Source organism: Triturus cristatus, chromosome 7 (assembly GCF_964204655.1).
Source record: "Triturus cristatus chromosome 7, aTriCri1.1, whole genome shotgun sequence".
NCBI classification, from domain to species: Eukaryota; Metazoa; Chordata; class Amphibia; order Caudata; family Salamandridae; genus Triturus; species Triturus cristatus.
In genome coordinates, this window is record NC_140590.1 from 422,043,494 (window position 1) to 422,066,820 (window position 23,327).

The 23,327-nt window shown below is 44.0% G+C and overlaps 1 protein-coding gene across 1 annotated transcript in view; it reads right to left on the minus strand.

Annotated features, from left to right (window-relative positions):
* Positions 1 to 23,327, minus strand: part of LOC146809852 (cytosolic phospholipase A2 gamma-like) — a 680,097-nt gene that overhangs the window by 407,048 nt on the left and 249,722 nt on the right. The window contains exon 6 of the mRNA XM_085616716.1: positions 10,513 to 10,711. Coding sequence (XP_085472842.1) covers positions 10,513 to 10,711 — 199 coding nt within the window. The remainder of the gene's footprint in view (positions 1 to 10,512; positions 10,712 to 23,327) is intronic.

Below are 23,327 nucleotides of genomic sequence, written 5' to 3' on the forward strand. Positions count from 1 at the left end.
CCTGTTTTATCCAGGCCTGCCCTTACTTACCCTCACTGGGTGAGTCCCTCAGATCTTGCTGGTCTGCACCATCGACTTTCTTCACTCTACACGAGACTTGCAGTTGCCAAGGCTTGTTGGCTCCAATCCAGTTGCCGACACCTCAGTCAACTGCAGACTTTGTGGGACACTCTGAATCCAGCTGCTAGTCATCGTCGATCTCTCCTGGACCTCATGAGCGAAGAGTCAAAACACCATCGATGACCTGAAATCACCTGACATCTGTGGTCATCCATCTTCCTGGCCACCGGTCACTGGCAAGTGACTTTGAACACTGTCGCTTCAATTTTCAGGTCTTCTGCATCTTGAATCCACCCTTGGATTCCACAGGACACTTCTTCAGTCGACGCAAGCAGCAAGTCTTCTTTGGTCTCCATAGAAAACAGCGACGCGACCCGACACAAAAAGACACCACCTATGCACCCAGCTTCCCTAGGTGAGGTAACTCATGCACTCCGGTGCCCTAGTGTGTGTTGGCCCTCGAGTTACTTACCTTGTAAGTGGCTTGCTTGTAGACTTCCTCAAAGTACCCTAAAACTTTAAAAATCAAACCGCGACTTGCACCATTATAATCAAAAGGGAACACGCGGCTGTGTTCACACACTGCACGCGTCTCCCGTGGGCCTGTTACTTACCTGCTAACACTGCAGTAGTGAAGCCCCAGAGATTCCCCAGGCCCTAGACCTTGTCATTTTGCAAGTCGACATTATTATACCATTTTTCTAATATATGGTCTGGTACGCCCCTAGGGCTCCAGCCATATTTGCGCTTAACTTATTAAGAAACGTTGAATTTTGAATGTGTATCTGGTTTCTAATCTCATAAAGAGATTCGTAGAGTGTGTCTAGCAATAAATACATATATATTTGATATATATACCTGTGTGGTGTCCTTTCATTTGGTAATTCAAGAGATTCTAAGGTAAAACAAGCTGCTTTACATTCCTCTGAGACTTAGCCTGAAGGCTGTTCTCCACAGCTACCACTAGGATAGCTTTCTTTAAAAGGTTGTCTTAAACCTATCTACCATAAGAGTCAAATTGGACTGGTGCAAGGTGGCCACTATAACTAGTGACCAGCATATGCCAGGCCAACTTCTCACAATGATGCTCTGAAGTTATGCAGTACTCTTTGCTCAATACAGTCTCCGGCTCACAAGTCACAACAAAGCAAGTCAAAGATTACTTTATTTAGACCACAAAGTCAAAAAAGTAGACACAGCATGGTAAAAGAGGACATTTTAAAAACAGATATAAAATAGACAATATGGTATGATTCAATATAATAATAAGAATAAGTTACAGAGATAGGAATAACGATCAGTACAGTCGATGGGAACAAGAAGGTCAAGCAAAAAATCATGTGAGTCAATTTGGTAATCATAAGTAACTACCATACCAAAATGCATAAAAGTTAATCCAGTTCACAACAATGACCATCACATCAAGCATTTGGTCCTTTTCAGCCACAAGGCATGCCAGTCTCTAGATAAACCAAAAACCACAAGGCTGCTTGTGTCCGTGCTTAGCAATCTAAGCACCGCCAGATAATGGCAGGAGCCAACAATTTTACAAAGTGGAAAAATCCACTTGGCCCTCAGCAATTTATATATCGGGCAGAAAAATAGGAGATGAATAATAGATTCAGCACTAGGATTACAAGCAGGACATTGATTGTTATTCTCAGAGTCTGACCTCCAGTTTTTGCAAAACGTTTTAAGTGGGAGTGTTTTATAGCTGAACTGAAAAAACAACTTCCGAGCCAAGGGAGGGACAATTTCATCCAATGAATCTTCAAAGCGAGGTACACATTTAAAATTAAAAAAATTGGTGGTCAAGCTACCCTTGGCGTCAAGTGCAATTTGTAGGGATGTTGATTCCCAATACCGTTCCTTCAGCACAGCTCTCGAGATGGTAACCATACTTCCTGGGTCAAACCAATACCCAATCATTCCAAGCCTCTCTAGGAGAGCCCTCAGAGCTCTAAACCAGAGGACAGATTTAATAATAGGAAATTTCATAAGCTCACAAAGTAGCTCCCGGTATGGGCGCAAATCCTCCACAGTCCACAGTCTGTGCCAAAACATCAAGGGCTTATAACTAATTTTATGGGCCAACTGTCTGTGTGCCAAGTCAAAATAAAGGGGGACTAGAGGCGTGCTTACTGAAAGATTAGTCAAAGATCTAAGAACACGATTTTCAACAAATGACAAGGGAGCAGTTGTACCAGAGCCCCAAAGTTCTGATCCATAAAGTGCACCCCCCAAGATTTTCATATTATAAATTTCCAATGCTGGCGCTAACTGCCTTGTAAAAGTATTTCTGCATATATGTGCCAGATTTGCGGTTTGAAGGATAAGTTGCAACTTTACCTTATCAATGTGTTGATCCCACCTCAATGTGGAAGTTAAACGAATGCCCAGATAATCAAACAATTCCACATGCTCTAGCTTGCTACTGCCAACGAGGACCTTTCTTTGGTTTTGTTTGTCCTTACCCTTCCTAAAATTCATGTATTTTGTTTTAGTTTCATTTAACACCAGGCCTCGTTCCTCGCAAAACAGAATAAAATCATTTAAAAGCTGCTGGAGACCTTGGGGAGATTTTGCAATTAAAAGAGTGTCGTCAGCGAAGAGGAGGGCTGGAACTCTTCGGCTGCCCACCTTCGGAGCGTCACACCCGTCCCTATCTAGCCACTTTATAATGTCATTAATAAAAAGAATACAAAGAGTAGGGGCAAGGACACATCCCTGTCTCACACCACAGTCCACAGGGAAGGTGTCCGTAATTTGGTTGTTCTCGCCCCATCTGACCTGTGCTGCTTTAGATGTGTGGAGTCTAATTAAAATGTCTAAAAGATTAAGTGGCATGCCTAATTCTTTGAGAAACCTCCATAGTTTGCCCGGGGAACAAGATCAAAGGCAGACCGAAGTACTCACCGGGACACAGGAGAGACCAAGAAGTTACAACAGCACTCTGCGCCGAGTCAGTAAGCTAACACTATGTAAAACGTGTAGTCCAGTCATGCAGACTCGTGTAGACCCGGCCCTGAAATTAAGTGCCGGTGCTAAGCACCGGCACAAATTAAGCACTGCATAGCGCAACACCTCACGAATGACCGGAGGGAGATGAACTTCCGGATTTTTAATGTATAGGAATATGACATCCGCATAGGCAGACACGATTAAATTGTAATCAGGAAAGTGAAGGCCCCTATGACTGTGATATTCTCTCAAGGCCTCTCAACAGAGGTTCGGTCGCCAGCGCATATAGGAGCGGGGAAAGGGGACATCCCTGTCTGGTCCTTCTAGAGATATTAATTGGGTCCGACACTGCATCCCCCACGCAAACTCAAGCTCATGGCTTATTATAAAGGACTCCAACCAATTGTAGAAAAACATCACCGACCCCCACACGCCGCAGTACTGCATAGAGGAACGGCCACTCGATAGAGTCGAACGCCTTTTCGGCGTCTAGAAGACCGCCACTGCAGGGACCTCCGAGCATGTGTGTTGTAAGGCGCCGAACACCGTAAGAAGATTCCGCGAAAGCGTACGGCCTGGAATAAAACCGGCCTGTTCAGGCCCAATTAACTGAGGCAATAGAGGGGAGAGACGGTTTGCCAGTATCAGTTTGCCAGTTTGGCATAATCCCGGCGGCGCTGATGTCTTGAAACAGCGTAGCCAAATGGGGAGTCAATAGATCGCTAAAGGCTTTATAAACCGCGACTGTGAGTCCGTCTGGTCCAGGCGCACTGCCTTCCCTCATAGAGTTCAACGCCAGTCGGATTTCCTGCAGCTCTATAGGGCACATAAGAAACTCCCTATGCCAGTTTTGTAACCAAGGAAGTTCAATATATTCTAGATAATGCGTAATGTCCGCATCGCTAGTGGTGACCTTAGAGCTATAGAGCTCCTGATAGTAATGGCGGAACTGATCGGCGACAGCCACCGGATCCAACTCAGTGGTGCCGGAATCTGAAGACAATACAGGAACACAACCGGATCTCACCCTACACCTCACCATGGCCACCAGGACCGAACCCGGCCGATCCACTTCCCCATAAACACGTGCTGTAGCATATTTTCCGATGTGCTTAACCTCGGCATCTGCCTCTTCGTCAAACTCAGATATCGTGGATTGAAGGAGGTCCTGCAGTCGAGGAGAGGACCACGGAGACAGTTCGTCCTCTAAAGCGGCGATCTGGGTTTCCAACAGCGCCATCCTGCCACGGATGGAACAGAGAGCCCCCGCATGTTTGCTGATAGTTATCCCTCTAATGTAAACCTTAAAAGATTCCCAGACTGAGCCGACGTTTAACTCGAAGAACTCCGAAATGACAGCACCAAGCTCCGCCTTAAAGGCAGCATCTAGCAATGAATAGGGGGGGAACCTCCACAGGAAAGGGGGCGGCCCGCGCGGAGGAACCAATAGAGTCAGAAGGATAGGCGAGTGGTCCGAGAGCGTCCGCACCAACACTTCACAATTCTGCACTGTAGACAATAAAGAGTGCGAGATGCGCCAGTAGTCAATACATGTGTGTACGTCATGTGGAGTGAAGTAGTGTGTGCATCCACCCCTGTCCCCCGAACAAGCCCTCCACACATCAACCACCTGCAGCAGTAGAGACACATCAGCCATCGCCCTAGCAGCAGCCGAAGAAGGCCACCAATACACAGGGGTCCAATACACAATTAAAGTCCCCACCCCAAAATATAGAAGAAGGGGCATGAGAATGTATAGCCCGGAAGTGAGTATGATAAAACTGTGGATCGTCATAGTTCGGGCCGTAGGAATTAACTACCAATAAATTCGTTGACGAATTATAGCAGCGAGTGATGGTGTATCTGCCAAACGGATCCGCCTCGCTGCGGTCCATCCCGAGCTTCGCACGAGGATTAATCCAGGTTAGAACTCCCCTAGAATGTGAAGTAAAACCAGCTGCATGAAACACCCCCAACAGACGGCCACTTGTTAGTAGGCTGCAGCCGGGGTGGAGGTGCGTCTCCTGCAAAAGAGCAATGTCAACCTCCTTTCTTTTCAGATAAGCTAGAATTTTTTGCACTTTTCAATGGTCATTAAGACCCATAACATTCCACGTCAAGAGTTTCAAACTCTTTCGATTAGGCATTTGGACCAGCAATTAACAATTAAAATAAGCAATTGGCAGTGCCATTAACAGCTAGAAATGGTTGACCCACCTCCCGGTGCGAGATATTATAACCTGCACATACAACCTGCAAAAAGAAAATACCAAAGACATTCAGAAAAACACGTTGCCACCGCCCGCCCATGCCTTGCAGACCCCAACCAAGCAAGAGAGCCCCACAACCCTCCCAAAAAGGTACCCAAACCAATATACACAAAAGAAAATAAAATAAAGACCACCAACATCAACCCCAATGAACAGCAATGGGTAACGCTTAGGGACGGATGTTACCCAACAATCTCGAGCAACAGGCTCTGAGATCCATTTTTCATCGTACGCAAATAGAAGGCCTCAAACGGTGAGGATGCACTGCGAAGGGGGCCATAGGCCAACAATATAGCAATAGGTAGCAGTTATGAATAGGCATAAAAAAGAAACACATAGCTGCAAGCAGCCAACAGCTTCAACATAAGAAGAGACCCCACTGCCTCTGTGGCAAGAGAAACAGAAGCGGAGCTCCAACAGACAAACATCGTCCAATAGTAGGAAAAAAAACAACACCTCCACCCCCACTGCGCAAGAGAGAACAAAGCAAGAAAAAGGTTATAAATGACATTAAACTGGATAGTTAACACGAATGAAGAAACAGCATGGACTCAGTTCCTTAGCAGTCAGTCATTATCGTTGAGGTCATGCGACGAGGCCGCACCTCTCGCAGCTGCACCATGGTCTGTCTTAAGCTTGCCAGCTACATCCCAGGCCCTCAGAGCTTTCTGCAGGGACTGTGGATCAGGGAAAACTCTGGGTTTGCCATCGAAGAGAACCTTCAGCCTTGCGGGGTATAGCATGGCATACTCGATGTGATGATCACGCAGTTTGCGTTTAAGGGGGGCAAACTGCTTTCGAGCCTCCTGAACCTTGATGGTAAAGTCAGGGAAGAGAGAGTGAGGAACCCTCGTACCGCAGAGTACCTAGTTCTCTCGCCTTACGCAGTGCCGCATTCCTGTTGCGGTAGTTGAGAAGCTTAGCGATAATGGTCCGTGGGGGAGCGCCCGGCTGGGGTCTGGGGCCAAGCGATCGGTGCTCCCTCTCCACCAGAAACATGGCAGAGAAGGTTTCAGCCCCAAGCAGTGTTTTAAGGAGCTGCTCCACGAAGAGTTCCAGGGTAGCTGTGGATTCAGGAAGGCCCAAAATGTGGAGATTGCACCGCCTCGACCGCACCTCCAAATCCTCAGCCCTATCCTGCAGCGCAGCCAGTGCCTTCTCAACTTATCGCTGGGCAGCGATGGTGTCAGTCTGGGCATCCTTGGCTTCAGTGATACGGCGTTCCGCCATATCCAGGCGGTCTGCATGTTTATCTTCTCTTTCTGTCATTCAATCTATCCTATAGGCGAGCGTGTCTATCTTGGCGTCTATGGCTGTCAGACCACGCTGCATAGATGCTATAATGTGCTTAATGTCACTCACCGGATCTTCAGTGGAGTTATCTGAGCCGGCCATCGTGGACTCTGCCGTCTTCTCATGGCGTTTCGACTTGCGCTGTTCGAAGGTAGTCTTTGGCTGGGACTTGTCTGGCTTGCCCATGGTGGCTCCAACGCTACGCGCAATTGGGACTGTAGATGAATATCTGGGACCAAGAAACACCACACTGCAGATCAGCGGCACAGTACTAATGAAAGGTTATGCCTGCCAAAGGGCAACCAGTAACATTGTTACCTTAGGTGTTACAATATCACCCTGACTCAGTGCAATAACAGAGACAACATAAACGTCCTGGGAAGAGCGACCTCGAAAACCTGGAAAAGAACACCCATATGGCAGGGGAAGCCCATTGGAAGTGAAGCCCACCGAGCAAGTGTCAGGAAAACCCGCATTGTCTGGGGCTGGGAGTCCCCTATTGTGCTCGTGCAGGCAGCTCAACCTGCCAGACCTCGGTGCCGGCTCCTTGCTTTTGGCTGCCAATGCAGCCTGCCACCAACAACAGCCTCCCGAGCATGAAGTGCACAGGCAGGTGACGGCGGCTTGGAACAGGTGGAGCATCCGGGGCTGCTAGGTCAGCATAAAGGGTACAGTAGGTACACCCGCCACAAATGAACAGAGAGTGCACAGCCAGCCAGCCACACTCACCGTGACTGTAACAGAGAGCCCTATTTTAAAGAACAAAGGTCCTTGGCATAAGAGGAGATAGTTTAAATGTTTCAACATAGACTACAATGAGCACTATGGAGGTTCTTCCAATGTCCAGCCGGACAGAGGAATATTTATTCAAGTAAGATAACAGGATGGACAAAATACAAGGCACAACAGAGATGGCGAACGGCACAGTCCTGTACCGAGCGTTTGAAAAGAAGGTATAGGGAGTATAGACACAAGAAGGAAACAGCAGGCAAAAAAGGGGGGAAGAGCAAAAGGCGGCTTACATTTACATAATAATACTGTGTAAGCTCAAACCAACAAACAACGCACTCATTTTGTCACAATGGTTGAATAGTGGTGTTTGCTACAAAGGTCGACGTTTCGATCCCTAGCTCTCAATACTATGGGATCATCATCAGGACTAGAAAATGAACTGTTGCCTGATAGATAGTGTCAAGGAGCCTGGGAAGCAGCTCGGAGTGGACCTGGGAAAGCTCGGTGGGTGCCAGGAGCAGCTCAATGGGTGCCTGGAGCTCGTCGGCAGTAAGCGAAAGCCCCACGAGGGCGTCTGGATGCTTGATCGTAGTCCACAGTTGGTCGTATTGTGGGACAGTGGGCGACGGATGAACCAAGCGTTCAGGAGGGCTGGAGCTTGTAGATACAAACAGGGCGCAAGGGGCCAGAACCGAGTGTTCAATGGCCAGAGGTAGAGAGTATATGCAGCGGATAGGGCTGCCAGACAGCGCGGGACCGGAGCTCTCGATGAGTAGCTGGCGGCCGGAGGAAGCAAGGATCTGCTTTTCCGTTCGGCGTGATAGGCTATCGCCCTGTTTGTATCTACAAGCTCCAGCCCTCCTGAATGCTTGGTTCATCCGTCGCCCACTGTCCCACAATACGACCAACTGTGGACTACGATCAAGCATCCAGACGCCCTCGTGGGGCTTTCGCTTACTGCCGACGAGCTCCAGGCACCCATTGAGCTGCTCCTGGCACCCACCGAGCTTTCCCAGGTCCACTCCGAGCTGCTTCCCAGGCTCCTTGACACTATCTATCAGGCAACAGTTCATTTTCTAGTCCTGATGATGATCCCATAGTATTGAGAGCTAGGGATCGAAACGTCGACCTTTGTAGCAAACACCACTATTCAACCATTGTGACAAAATGAGTGCGTTGTTTGTTGGTTTGAGCTTACACAGTATTATTATGTAAATGTAAGCCGCCTTTTGCTCTTCCCCCCTTTTTTGCCTGCTGTTTCCTTCTTGTGTCTATACTCCCTATACCTTCTTTTCAAACGCTCGGTACAGGACTGTGCCGTTCGCCATCTCTGTTGTGCCTTGTATTTTGTCCATCCTGTTATCTTACTTGAATAAATATTCCTCTGTCCGGCTGGACATTGGAAGAACCTCCATAGTGCTCATTGTAGTCTATGTTGAAACATTTAAACTATCTCCTCTTATGCCAAGGACCTTTGTTCTTTAAAATAAGTTATTACCCGAGGTCCCTAGGCTACCAGAACGGGTCCCCTTGTTCTTTTCTGTAACAGAGAGCCTGGCACCGGATTCACGGAAATGTCCATAATAGAAGGTGCAGGTTAGGCACCATTTCCTCACCTACGGTGTTAAACAGGAAGTGCCACACTTGTAAAAGAGAGTCGATGCATGCGTAAAATAGCCGTCTGGACAGGTCAGGCAAAATAGAGTTTGTATAGAGCCAGCCAATCCCAGGACAAAACAAGCATTTATAAATGCAATAGGCCTCATATTTACACAAGACTTATTGCATTATAAATGGAAGTGCAGCCCTCGAAGAAGGCATGAACGGGAGGGGTCGGGGGAGGGGGAGGGGGTGGTGATACGAGAAGTTACGGACTGCAGAAGGGAACGGCGGGAGGCAGGGGAACAAAAGAGTTTTGAAAGTTTAGGGACTGATAGCCATGGAGGGACAAAAATGACAACATGGCGGTCAGGAGGCGGGACTAACTTGCCAAACACCAATCAGAATGTGGCATTTAGGAATTTTGCCAATTAAAAAGATAGGTGGAATGTGGGCGGAGCTTCCCCCACTATAATGTATACAGCATCTTTCGAATAAACAGCGCATGCGCTGCCTAGGCGAGACCTAAAAAGGATTAAAAGCCATGGAGAACAAAGGTTCCCGTTCTTCAGTCTAGGTGCGCAGATCATGCTTGATGCTGGCAGTCACGCTTGGCTGTTTCCAACAGCATTTTATAGGCTAAGATGTTTGAAACTGCAATTTCCAGAATGCAAGAGAACAGAAGATGGAACTGTAGGACTGAAGTTGTTGCACATTGCATGCAACCACTTGTCAACTTCACTGTTTTGGAGGAATTTAGCATGTTTGAGTGGTGTTGGCGTTCATTGAGCCTACACAAATAGTACACATGTACAGTATACCTATCCAGTTTCCCTCCATGCTTTTGAAATTAAAACAGTATACACCCGTTGCACCCATGGTGTACGTCATGTGTAAGGCACCCAAATCAGTGCTTGCACTACAATGTGCATGTAAGGAAATATTCGCCTTATAACTCAGCAGCTATCTATGGCAGCTCCATATTTTGAACAATGTCTGTGTTTTTTTTAATAGGTAGACTCAGTGTTGTTGCAGAATAGGATCACTGGAGCCCTACATTTGGCTACTTTTATCCTAAATATTGCAGCACTCAGGATCCCTTACACAGTCTTTGACTTCGTCCTGTCTCCTCTCATCTCATACTTGTCTTTGTGAGTAATGTGTCATTTGTAACTCTTCCCCTTAGCTGCTCTTTGCATTTACGTGAGTTAGTGAACCCTGGAAATTCTGCACTCATTTCCTTCCACACTGGCTCATACTCGAGCAAGCATATTACTAGCAAAACTTTGTCAGAAGCATTGATTAACACCTCTCGTCCAGGTGCCACTGTGATCACGGAATGCCTTCTGATGCACATCCCAATGGTTTGCCCAGACGGGTGTCCAATAGGCATTAATCCCTGAGAGTTTCATTGTCCCCTCATTGTGGAAAAACTGTTGTTTCGGAAAGTATGAAGTCAATATTTTCTCACATGTGTAAAAATCAAGGTCATCGCCAAATAATAATAAAATACTGAATACAGCTCAGAAGACAGTTTCAAATCCTCTGGCCTAATTGTAACAAATCAATAACAACATTTGCATCCTTCCAGACTTACTTTTTTTAAAGCAATGTTTACAAAGGCTACTTCCCACACATGTGTCAATGAGAAATTCTCATCGTCTGCTGCCTGCAGGAGCTCCTCCAGGGCTTGGGAAAGATCCAATGATAGAACAGATATTCTGTCAAAGAATTCAGCATTCACTTTCTCCAGGTTCTTTACCCAGTCGCCTGAATCATAAAGGGTTGAAATGGCCCTGAAATGAAAGAAATAGAAAGCATCTGAAGTGAGAGTCATGTGCCATCTCCAAGTCTCTAAGCCAGTAGATGCCCTCTCCCGATTCCTATGCAGTGACTGTGAGGTGCTGAGAAGCTGGCTCGCTTATTGGTCATGACCATTCCTTCCCACCCTTCCTTCCTTGTTGTCAGCCTTAGAAACTGAGTCTACCTCCTCAGTGCTAAATGTTGATGCCAAACCTGAATATACACTGACAAGACATAGTACTGCAACTGCCTACTACTGAATGTAAACTGACCTGGTAGCACTCAAAACATGAGGCACCAGAGACACAAACAAACAAGCATTGGCATAGCCAATAGGTCTCGCCTTTGGGACCTTATACGTATTTAACCATACAACAGTTAATGTTGTTGCACCAAGGATATTGTGCTGCATAACTAAATACTTATATGGTCCCAAAGGTGAGACCTATTGGCTATGCAAATGCTTGTTTTGTAAGTGCTTTGGTGGATTTGTGGTATTTTATACAAATAGCATGTGTTATTGATTTGGATATTCTTAAAGTGCTCAAATACCCAGGAAATGGGTACTCTAGCGCTGAGCTGAGAATACCAAGGTAAAGGAAGATGTTGGTGTTTGAGGGCAAATTGTCCTTAGGATTTTTTTTTTAATGTTCTTTGGTGTACTGGAGCGTTTCAGGATATTTCATGGGCTGTGTGTATTATATATGCTGTGCTGTATTAAGGTTTTGTGACATGTTTGGTGGACCACATATGCTTTTGTGCTTTGGTGTAACGGGCTGTTATGAGAAGTCTTGTGGCAAATATAATATGTCATTGGTCCCTAATGTTCTGTGGTGAACTGGGGCTATTGTTTTATATGTTTGGATGGATGTTTTTTATGTCTCTTGAGTTTTATCTTCTTCATATGCACTAGTGGATTGGCGTGTTTAGAGTACACATAGTGTGCTGTAGGTGAGGTGTTTGTGCTGTGGTATATTGTGGTGCCAATGTGTTTTTTTATATACTACCTATACTTTGTGAGCTGTGGTGCACTGTGGTGTTTTGAAATGATTGATGACTTGCATTCACGTAATGTGTTCAAGCACCTATAGCAATTGTAGATTTTGTTAGGGTCCCACAGGTTATGTGCTCTGGTGGATTTGATATGGTGTATGCAACTAAGTAGTTAATGAAGGTGCTTTAGGTACTGAGGTATGTTTGGGTACCTGGGGATTTAAACTGGTCACTTGTGCCTTATGCTATGTTGTGTTCTGGGATTCTATGAGATTTTTTATTTGCTGCAGGTTTATTTGGTGATGTAATGTATTATATATGCTGTTATGGTTTTGTGGTTTGCAGTGCAATCAAATTAGTAAATCACAGGTTCTTAATATGTTGGAGATATGATAGATTGGTCACACAATTTATATACATTATGGTGCACTGCAGTCTGTAGTGATGATTGATGGGTCATAAGGAGGGTTGGGCCAAGTCTGAGGCCCACATCTTTTCTGCAGAAGGTGCTAATTTATTGCATAATTCGTTTTGGACACTTTTTAATTTTCTGCCAAAATTTTAAATCTTGAAAATCTGCACCTATTCAATATTCACCTGAATTTCCAAACTATGGTAAAGTTTGTCAAAATAGCAAAAAGGAAGAAGGAATGACTGGGGTAAGAGAGAAAAGGGCACAGTGATAGCTATTATCACAGACTAATAACACTGCAGGCACTGACAGGCAGGGATACTAGTGTTTTAGTTTAATAGAACTTCAGCTGAGTTGCTGGCTGGCTGACAACTGGACACTTGCAGTACCACAGCAAGGGTGTGATAGATCCTAATGCAAGTAAAGAAAATGTGTCATACCGCACAGGTTGGCTAGTTTGTCCCTCATATCCCTTAGCCTAAAACCACTGTACCCTGTTACGCTGACAGCAGCACCCATGCACTACTGCATTGTAAGTCTTTGCCACCCAGCCCAATTCACTCCATCGCCTAGTGACTTATATCCTCAATGTCTCAATAGAGAATGGATATGTGCACTGATAGTGAGTACAAACATGCATACTTGCCAATGCTCCAGATTTAAGTTTTAAAATGGCTATATTTCAGCTTTTCCGCGTGTGAAACCCTCCATTTCAGTGCATGTCAGTAGGGAAAATAATTTAGCTTGATATTATTCCTAAATCCCTCTCTTCTCTGTTCTCATACGTTAGTACATATGAACATCCAAAGCTGAAGGTACAATTGAACACACTGAGAGATTGAAGCATTCATTTTATCCCTTGAGGTACACAAAACAATCTGAAAACGCCCGCAAGATGCATACGTGTTTGTCGATGTACTTACCCAAGCTCAGGTGGTGATTTAACACACTTTAAGATCTACCTACCCTCAAATAAGAATGTGTTTTTCTGTGTACTTACCCGAGAAGAGGTGGTGATTTTACATACTGTGAAGATCATCTTCACATTTTTGTAACCACTTTCAAAGACTGCATATCTCTAATAAAATATCTTTCAGAACTAATGGGCACATGGAATTAATGAACACACTTAAATAGAAACGCCAGAAAATCCTTGTAATTTTGACCTGATGAGGCACACAATTCTACTTAAGGTCAACATTTACATATTAGGCTCTGTGTGATTGATATCAAGTACACATAAGACAAGTGGATACTGGGCTCACTTACTATTAAAAAATTGCCTCACAGTGCAACCAGTGAAAAATGGACTCTTGGTGCAATACTTTACAAAGCAAGGGCTTTTGGAAAGCTGAATAAAAACTGTCTGAATATTCATTGGAGCAATGTTTTTATTTTGGTATATACAGACTGATTTTTTATTAGAGTATAAACAAATTTTGTTTGCACAGGATTGTTGCATAATGTAATTATTAATCTATAACTGGGCACGCAACTTTATCTTTCAGAAAATAACATTGGGAACAGTTATATGTGATGTTTTTGTCTCCTTAATACAAAAACATATAGTGCACGTATTCCTAGATGACAAGTTATTTTAATTTGAGTATGGGTTGATATATGTGATAATTGATCTGTCACAGGTTTTGCACGTGCTGTGGTGTATTAGATGTTGAGAGACAATCGATGGCTCACCATTGCTTCATCTACTGTGGCCTATGCATACCCTGTGAGATAGTTAATCGGTCATGTATGTTCTGCACTGTATTGGGAAGCTGTGGGATTGTTGCGGGCACCTTACCTGATGTCGCGGAATCTTAGATGGGTCAGAGGTTATGTTAGTGTGTTGTGGTTGTTAGGGTCTTGTGGTCTGACAGGACAGGCAGTTCTCTGGGGCACATTGTGAAATGAGTCATACAGGGTGGGATGGGGAGGAATGGTGCGTTGGTTTCTCATGGGGCACTTCTTCCCAGCAATGTCTTTTGATCAGGTTCCATGAGCGGGAAAGACTTATAGATATTTGAGAAGCAGCTCAGCAGAAAGTCATTATTAGCTGCTTGGTCAAACCCCATCCGCATCAAAGCCTCAATGCATGGCGCGCTTTCGTCAGGTGGCGGGCTTAATTGCTTGATGGAGCACTGGCTTGTCATGTTTCACCTCGGAAACGCAGAGCGTACTAGCAATTAACCTCACCGCATGGATGTACAGTTACAGACTGGAGGCAGACAGACTACGATCCCACCACTGGTCAGAGCGCACATCTGTGTCCTTGGACACACTGCACGAGGCAATAAAGGTCACGAGGTCGACGATGGTCAATGTTGTTGTGAAGTCGCTACAAATGCACATCATTGCAAAATCTTTGATTTCGAGTTGAACGCCATTGAAACAATTACTGAATGTAAAACAGCGGCACAAGCGCTGGCATAAAAAACCAAGATGCGCGCGCGCCTCGTCCTGCAAGTTAAAAAACACAAGCGCGGGTGCCTCGTGCTGAAAGGAGGCAGCAGGGGAAGGAGAGAGAGGAGGGGGCCTGCGCTTTCCTTGCGGGAGCGAGCAAACATATGTTGCCAAAGCTCTCTCCTGCAAGGGAATCGCAAAACATGCACGCGTTGCCATCGAAGGCAATGGAACGCGTGCACGTATTTGGCTGAAAAGCCGGAGTGATTGCTAAAGGTCTTTTGCCTATGCAACGCATACGCGCTACGTAGGCGAGACCTAAAAATGAGGCAAATAAGTAGATGCTAATAAATAAAGGAAAATAAGGTTAAAAGAATATTTGATCTTTAAAAAATTCAGATTTTATATGTTATGCTATTTGTTAGATGCTGTGGCGATTGCAGATATTTCAATCTGCTGAAAAATAGGAATAAGCTGTACAAACACATTAAATATATTTATACCGAAAGTGGATAATGCGTTAGGCACGAGAGAGAAACTTGTCACATCATAAAAACTTAGGAAACACCTCTGAAAAATATGAGACTTCGTTTCAGTTCTGAATTAATGGTATTCTTGTTGTCACGGCAGTCCATGTCTAGCATGGTTAAAAGTAGGTATTTGAGGTTATGGTTTCTTAATCGCTACCTTCATGGCTGCTGTCAGCACTTTCATCACAGCTTCTCCTGCATATCTTCAGGATTTTTTTATTTGTGACTACTTCATGATTTAATACAGGTGCTTTATTTCACAAAGGTTCCACCTTAATCATATGTCGACTGATATATCATTTAGCACGTGATCCTCATAGTAGTGTCTGCCCCCTGCAGTCTGGCTGAACACCTGGAGCCTGATGTAGGAAAGTCTTTACATTTGCCCTGTAAGTGCAAATATTTAGCTCCTGCAAAGCCTCCTTTCACAATGTACAAAGGGGTGCAAATGTGTGAAAGGAGATACATTTCAAATCAGAGAATATTTGCGCTTCTACTGCTTTTGTGAAATACGCAAAGCCAACACCTATAAAACCATTTTACAAATCGCTAATAAGATTTATAAAAATGCAAAGTTATTGAAACGTGCTAACAGTAGCAAACAATGCACAGGGCCGGACTGCCTACCGGGCGTTTTGGCATGCTGCCGAGCTGGGGGCTAATTTTGTTGCGTGATGAACGAAATTCGTTTTGCTTTGTTAATTTCGAAGCATACGCAGGTCTCCATCAACAAAATTAGCCCCCACCGCAGTGACATCAGCCCCCAGCACGGCAGCATGCCAAAACGCCCGGCAGGCAGTTCGGCCCAGGGTGGGAATCAGCTTCTTGCTCATTGGAAAAAGCTGGAAATGCTGTAATGCAGGAGTGCATGGAACATCATACCTCTGTCCCAGCATTCACAATGTCCCTGCATTGTGATCCCCGTACCATACAAGAGGCAGGGCTACCAGGGTTGGCAACATGTGAATGATAACGCTGAGATGGAGGTATGCAGTCCCACATAGGTCTCCGGCCCAGCATCTACAGTGTTTTTGCAATGAGTATGCACCAGACCCAGCTAGGTGCAAAAAGTGCAAAAAGAAGGCCTATTTGTGGTTTGCCCACCGATGAAGATCATGGTACAGTCAAATGTTTTACATGTTGCTGTGACCATTCCCTTGTATTGCAAGGGAATCTCAAATAAATCTGTGCCTTATTGGAAAGCCCGTAAACAGTTGCAATCCGCCCATTTTAAGAATGTTAGTGGGGTGGGATTGAGTTAAACGAAAGGTCCTGTTCCCATGATATTTATTAGGTGGCCAGATTGTGGCCTTTTGTGAAAATACCCTTTGCAGCGTGAGGGCTTTTATCATCACTCTCATGCAAAGGTAGAGGTTGGTTGCAGCTCGATGAGCTGAGACTGGCCACTTTTGAACATAGGGCATAAGCATCAACGCATTTCTTACCTGGCTGTCTGCACTGCAATCTGGGAAAAACAAGCATAATCTAGAGCAAAAGACGTCCCTCCTGCCATCTTCTAGGTCAAGCCATTGAATACTTTAAAAAACAAGCATTTGCATTGCAATCGGTCTCGCCTTTTGGACCTTATATGTATTTAGCTATGCAGCGCATTAGCCTGGGTGCTGAAACATCATATGGAGGGAAAGTAAGCACCAAACTGTGTGACACGCCAGATATGAGAACACATGGAAAGATATGTTGCCTTTCAGCAGGAAATGGTATAGTCCAAAGCTCTGTTTTAATATAAAATCAAGGTCTTCGGTGGTCATATCACTGAAAATACAAGATTTGAAAAAATTATTTTTGCCCACGGGTGTTTTGTGAAGACAATTTCTATGGACTGGAAACTAGAGAATGCTAAAGTGATTCCCTCATTTTACTGACCTCTGCTACAGTATATACTAAAGTACATGCAAGCGATCTCGAATGCTCGACATAAAAATGCTTTTTATTTGCTGGGGTTGCCTGAACTTTTTAGTAACCCAGAAGATGTCAACAAATAGGGGCATGGTAAAGCGGCCGCATAGTGCAAATCTCGAGGATGCCAGGCTAGCACAGCATCCAAGTAAATCCTCAGTTCAGTACCAATTTGATTTACTGACAGCGAGGGGCCCGCACTACGGGGCATATTATCAAGCATTGCGTTAAAATTATCGCCGCTTTAGCGGCAGAAAACTGCAGCTAAAGCGGCGATAAAGGGCTTGATAATATGCCGCAGAGAATTCCAATAGAAGCCCATGTTGACACCAGAACATGGGCTTCTATGGGAATTCTCAAGGGCATATTATCAAGCACATTATCGCCGCTTTAGCGGCAGTTTTCTGACGCTAAAGCGGCGATAATTTTAACGCCGTGCTTGATAATATGCCCCTACCCTCCTATGGTTTTGGCCTCAACACAGATTTTAACGCGTTTTAGATTAATTACTGTGCACTTCTTGTTTGCGACCCTAATTGTGGTACTTGGTTTGAAAGTCTCGTTGAATGCCCCAGCACGATTATAATTATAATGCACAGAGCACTTTGCACTTTGTCATTTTAAGTACAATGTATACTTTGCCCAGGAAAAGCCATCTTATTTTAACCTAGGTTATGGCTTGATTTAAAGATAACTAGGGATTTCCAACAATTAGCTTAAGAAAAAGCTTGCCTGACCATAATTCATTTTATTCAAAGTACTTGGAAGATATGGCAACATTATGATGTGGTAGCATTATGATTGATGATTTTAGGGTAAAATAAAGTAACCAGCTAAGCATCCATCTCTGTTGGAAAAAAAACGCTTGAAGATGTTCACCACTAAGCACTTCAATTTAATAATTTCGACATCCAGGCAGGGCTCATGAATCGCATTGGCGTGTCTGGTTGTGCTTGGTCCAGGCGTACTGCCACAGCATTAGGCCTGGATCCACCGGGGAGCAGGAGGCTCGACGGTGGCCAGCTAGGCTCAGATTGCAACAATCACTGGGCTAGCAGGCAGGCTACCTGCAGGAGACGCTCCGCCTGCTGTGTCTGACACTATGGATTTAGCAGCAGATTGTGAAATTAGGCCCGACTGACCTCGAACTTTATAAACAAGATTATGCTTTTCACTGAACACAACGTGCAGGTTCGTAATTCTGTGTGCAACTGAGGTGAACAATATCACAAAAGATTACTGAGAGGAGAGACCATGGCCAAAATGATGGACTCACTGTCACGTAAATAATCGCAGCCTTATTCGTGCCAGAAACAGCTGCACCTGACAGTGGAATGTGTTTATTGTTTTTAGATCTGCCAAGAAACAATAATGTGCGTCGTTGGAGGGGAGTCAAGAGCCGGGTTAGCTGAAGTGTTGGTGGCAATTAAGCTCCAAGCATGCTGGATTGTTGCTTCACGGGGTGATAGAGCCCATGTTCTAAAAGATCAGCGGGGATTGTTTTTATTTCTGAGGTCCTATGTCTGAAGCACTTACCCAGTTCATCTTTTGTATTAGGCGAGTTGACCTGTTTATTCTATTATATAGCGGGGACTACAAGTCCCAGAGTGAAAAGCAAAACCCTGAACCGAGTTTACTACTCGTGCACGGAGCTAGAAAACCTGAAATATCTGCAAACATTATAAACAACATATACTAGAAGACCATGATGTACTCATAAGTTCACCAATCCAATGATGAGAAGGCACCGAGCAGCACGAGCAGGCCAGACCCCTGGAAGGCTGCCGTAGCGGGGCAGAACTCTCGATAACTCTGCGAGTTCTCAACGTCAGCTCTTGACAGCAGGCAATCCTTAGCCCTAGCACAAATCACAACAGTGCATCTGTCCCATAGCACGGCTCCGATGCATCTCTTGTCTTGGCTGTAATAAGAAAAATATTTTCCTTGCATCTGAAGGAGACCCAGGAATGTGACCTTCTGGCACGCATGCGTACGATGTAATTAGTGACTGGGCACTGCGCGCATGCTTCTGCACAGACACTCTACCATCCTGTGTCAGCACAAACTACTTTAAAAACAAGCCTTTGCAATGCAATAAGACTCGCATTTACTTGAGACCTATTGCATTAAAAACAGGAGTGTGGGCGGGCAAAAAGGCATGAACGGGAACGCGGGGGTTGGTGTTGGGGCCGGGGAGGCACAGGAACAAAATAGTGTTGACAGTAAACGGGCCAGTAGCCATGGAAGAACACATATGACAACATGGCCGCCAGGAGGAGGGACTAACATGCCTAATACCAATGGGAAGGCAGCATTTAGGACCTAAGCCAATACAAAAGATGGGGGCGGAGAGTGGGCGGAGCTTACACAGAGCTTCCACGCCATAGTCAATACTGCATGCCTCGCAAAGCGTTCAGCGCATGCGCTGCAACACTAGGCTTGACCTAAATACAGGCTACTTGGAATATACACTTATGTAGATCCCAAATAGCTTCTCAGCTACGTTGGTTAGACTTTAGCTACACATATTGGCCATATTCTAGTCGTTAACATTTTAGAAATGCTGGCTAGCTAAAGAAAAGAGAAATACTCATCATTTGCTGAAATAGTGATTTTCGGCAAACACAAATTAGTGATTCCTTGAGCTCACTAACAACTTTGAATGAGTCGCTATTTTGCCACCTACTGTTTAGAGCATGGGTCACACAGCTCACTCATTTGCAATTTGCTAAAATTTGCTATTTTAGTGACTTTGCAAACACCCTAGGTGTTAACGGAAGTGCACATCAGTGCAACTGAAATTTATAGCAATAGAAAGACGTTCATGCGTATTGCCTAACACTACCATACCACTATCTTTTCACCTGTCTGCTCCACTTACAATTAAGTGGAATACAGAGTCTTGCACGCACTTATTCACCAAGTTCTCTTTCACTATGATACCAGTCGAACTGTACAATGTATTTGTAAAATATTTGCAGTAAAAAAAAAAAACAACAAAAAAAAACGGAAAAGTTCACCACCTTCACTTGCAGATCTAAGAATGACACAAGTCATTTCATCATGATTTTCGGCAAAGAAAATATTGATGGACATGGTGCCCAATGCCAACGAACAGTAATCACTTTTTTACCCAAATGTAATGTGAAATACGCTGTTTTATCATCTTCCCCTTATAAAGGCGTATCTATTATTCATATTAGAGCAATAAGCCTGCTATCCGTTTATATTAGGTTCACATAATACACCTTTATTATTAAATATCCAAACAATGGATTTAGTCCCATGAGTACAATGGCTGAGGTGACAGGACTCATGACGATACCCAACTTCACTAGGATTTTCAGGAATAACTCCATATATGAACAATACTTTAGTCCTTTACCTAGAAGTGCATCTACTGATCTGGGCAATATTAGTTGATCAAACATGTCACCGGCAGTATGGATAAAAGTAAATTCCATCTAACCTCATACAGAAATGATTTGACCTACAAGTGACTTAAAAGTGACTATATGTAAGGTGTTGAAGTATGATGTATGATAACCGTTTACTACCATACTTCATTAATTGGCCCAGCTTTGTTGAACTGTAAGCAAGGAGCTTCATCTTGAGGCCACATAATAGTTACATACAAAAGTGTACATAATAAATACAAGAATGCTGCTGTGATCAGAAAAGGTTTGCACATCCATAAAGGACCTCATCACAAACGTCGTGCTGCAAATTGCCTGCTGTCTCCCAATAGTGCTTACCCTTGCTTTATGAGACAAGACATGTTCATAAGTAGGTGTATGTGCTTGAGTCACCCTATCAAAAGAGAAACAAAGCCCAAACTTTCATCTGGGCACTTTTTATAAAAGTAAGCCAACACTGTTTAAAACAATCCCAGTTGCAAAGAGTACTTCTCAATTTTAATAGCAAACACAACACTCCATCAAAACTAACCCAAAACAAGTTGTCTTACTACCAACACAAGCCCATCTAAAAACCAGCTTAATCCTAAACCTCAACGATGCCCAACCCGGCTTCTTCTCCCCCTAATCAAACACATTGCATCTTTAGATGAAAAGCACAACCACTTACTAATGAATCACTAAAATTACACCTTCATTTGTAAAACATCTGGACGGCAACGTCTGTCAAAGAGGGTCAGAAAACAACACAGGATACAAAAACCTCTTGATCTTCTGCCCCAACGTAACAGCCAGACCAGAAACAGTTCTTCAACTCCAGCAGTTGATGGAGTGGAGATTTCGTATTCGCATACCCTTAGCTGTAGGGGTGCATCATAATCATGCGTAGAGTGCACCCGCATATACTCCTGTTTGTGTAAACATAAAGCGTTACAATTGTGAAATGTATTAACATAACTATGTGACATACTTTAGTCTATTGGCAAGTGCCATGGAGAATTAACGTAAGAAATGGATGTAACTAGCAGAAAACTTTAAAATGAAGAACTTGTGATGCGAAATCTGACATTACTCATGTACTAAATGTGTTTATTAATGGTGATATTTTCATAAGTAGGTAAATGTATTAGTTGAAATGTAATAATGATTGTGTGAATTCATAATGCTTAGATGATGCATTCTTATGGTAGATAAAGTTGTAGGCCTGAAATGTAAGCCCCTGATAACTCTCGCTTAGAATTAATGCTCTGAATTTTATGTGCGCTGTGGAAGCTATTCTTTCTCATGTTTGCATTGCAGGTGAAGAAGCATTCTTTTAGGCAGAATAATGTTTTTATTTTAGCAGCTAGGCAAGGAGAGAAGAAGTTATAATCGTGTGACTTTGGTCGATAGAGGAAAGACATTGGGTTCCAATGGGAGAAGGCCTGGGAGCCAAGGACAAAATGTTGCAAAGGACGTACATGTAGAGCACCGTGGAAAAGTACGAACAGGACTGTACACAGATTGGACTGCGTGTGCAGTATGGGAATTTTACCTGAGGATAACTGATAGTTGGAACTAGGGAAAGTGTCCATATCTTTCTTGCCTTTGGAGAGAGAGCACCCCAGAGCGAGCTTTTTTTTGTGGTGGTGGTTTTATGGTACTTGATCCATGTTGACTTCTTAGGAAGACTCCACGACTGACACCTTATTTCCCTCTTGCCTTAAATTGCTTCCCCAGTAATGTTGGGATGCCATTTCAGCGATAGTGTAGGGAAAGATTTGATGCTTTTCATTCATCAACCCTGATGCAGGGAAATTTTAACTGTTGCTTCCTATTCATCCGTATACTCTTTCTTGAATTAATTGTTTTACTCATGCTGCATCGTCTGAATTGGATGTGTGGATTTGACTTTATGCTGATTCATGTGTACTTTTATACTCTTGTGCTGAGATGTGTTTATTATTAATTATTCTTGGCTTTATAACTTAACTAAACTTCCTTAACTGTCATTTGGGTATTAAGTAACAGGAATTGGTGCGAAAGTCGATTTTACTTAATGCTTACTCCCCTTTACACTTTAATACTGCTAAAACATTTCATCAGTGTGTGTCTCTAGAAAGGTTCCAGAACAAAGAGAAGGGCCCCCTTTGACAGTAATTTTCACCCCATTATAGTTACCACATAGCTTTTTCTCAGCAAGAACATTATCAGTAGCAATTAGGGTTGGTCATCTACTTATTGAAACTAACCACCTGCATCCCTCCCACCTCGGGAGTGACTCTTTTCCTAGAGAAAAATACAAAATTCTGATCTTGTTTTAACATTCTACTAATCCCAACCACTTTTCTAAATTAGGTTTTCAACACTTTCAAGATTACATACCCTCCAAACATCTCTAAATGCTCAAAGAAAGGTTTTGAACACAAAATCCTGAGAGACATCTCTAAGCCCTTTTTGTAGACCCTTAAAATAGACCCCTTCCTTTTCACACACACCATCGACTTGTGGTATATCTCCTTAAAAAATAGGTTTTGAGTTTCCTGAAGAATGAAAATTACCGCCCCTATTGGACTACCCCATTAACCTTGCTATTTCCATCTTCGATAGCTGGTAAATCATCTTCCAAGTGAACAATACGATCATGGCCTTGTTGACAATATCTTTCCCACTCTCAAGCTCCTCACAGCTAACTCACATTTCAACCTATTGGGTCTCTCACTTTCTTACCCTACTCTCCATTCTTGCACTCCCCCTTCTTCAACTCTCCACAACATTTGACAATTTTCTCAATTTCCGTAGCTCAATACACCTCCATCCAACCCTAACACGGTCCTTTATTTCCCTTTCCCTCAAATTCCCTTCTACTTCCCAGCCTCATTCATCCACCCACCAAACACTCCAGCAGGACCCAGACACCCAGTCCTATACCAAGAACCTTCAACATGAATCCGCACACCCT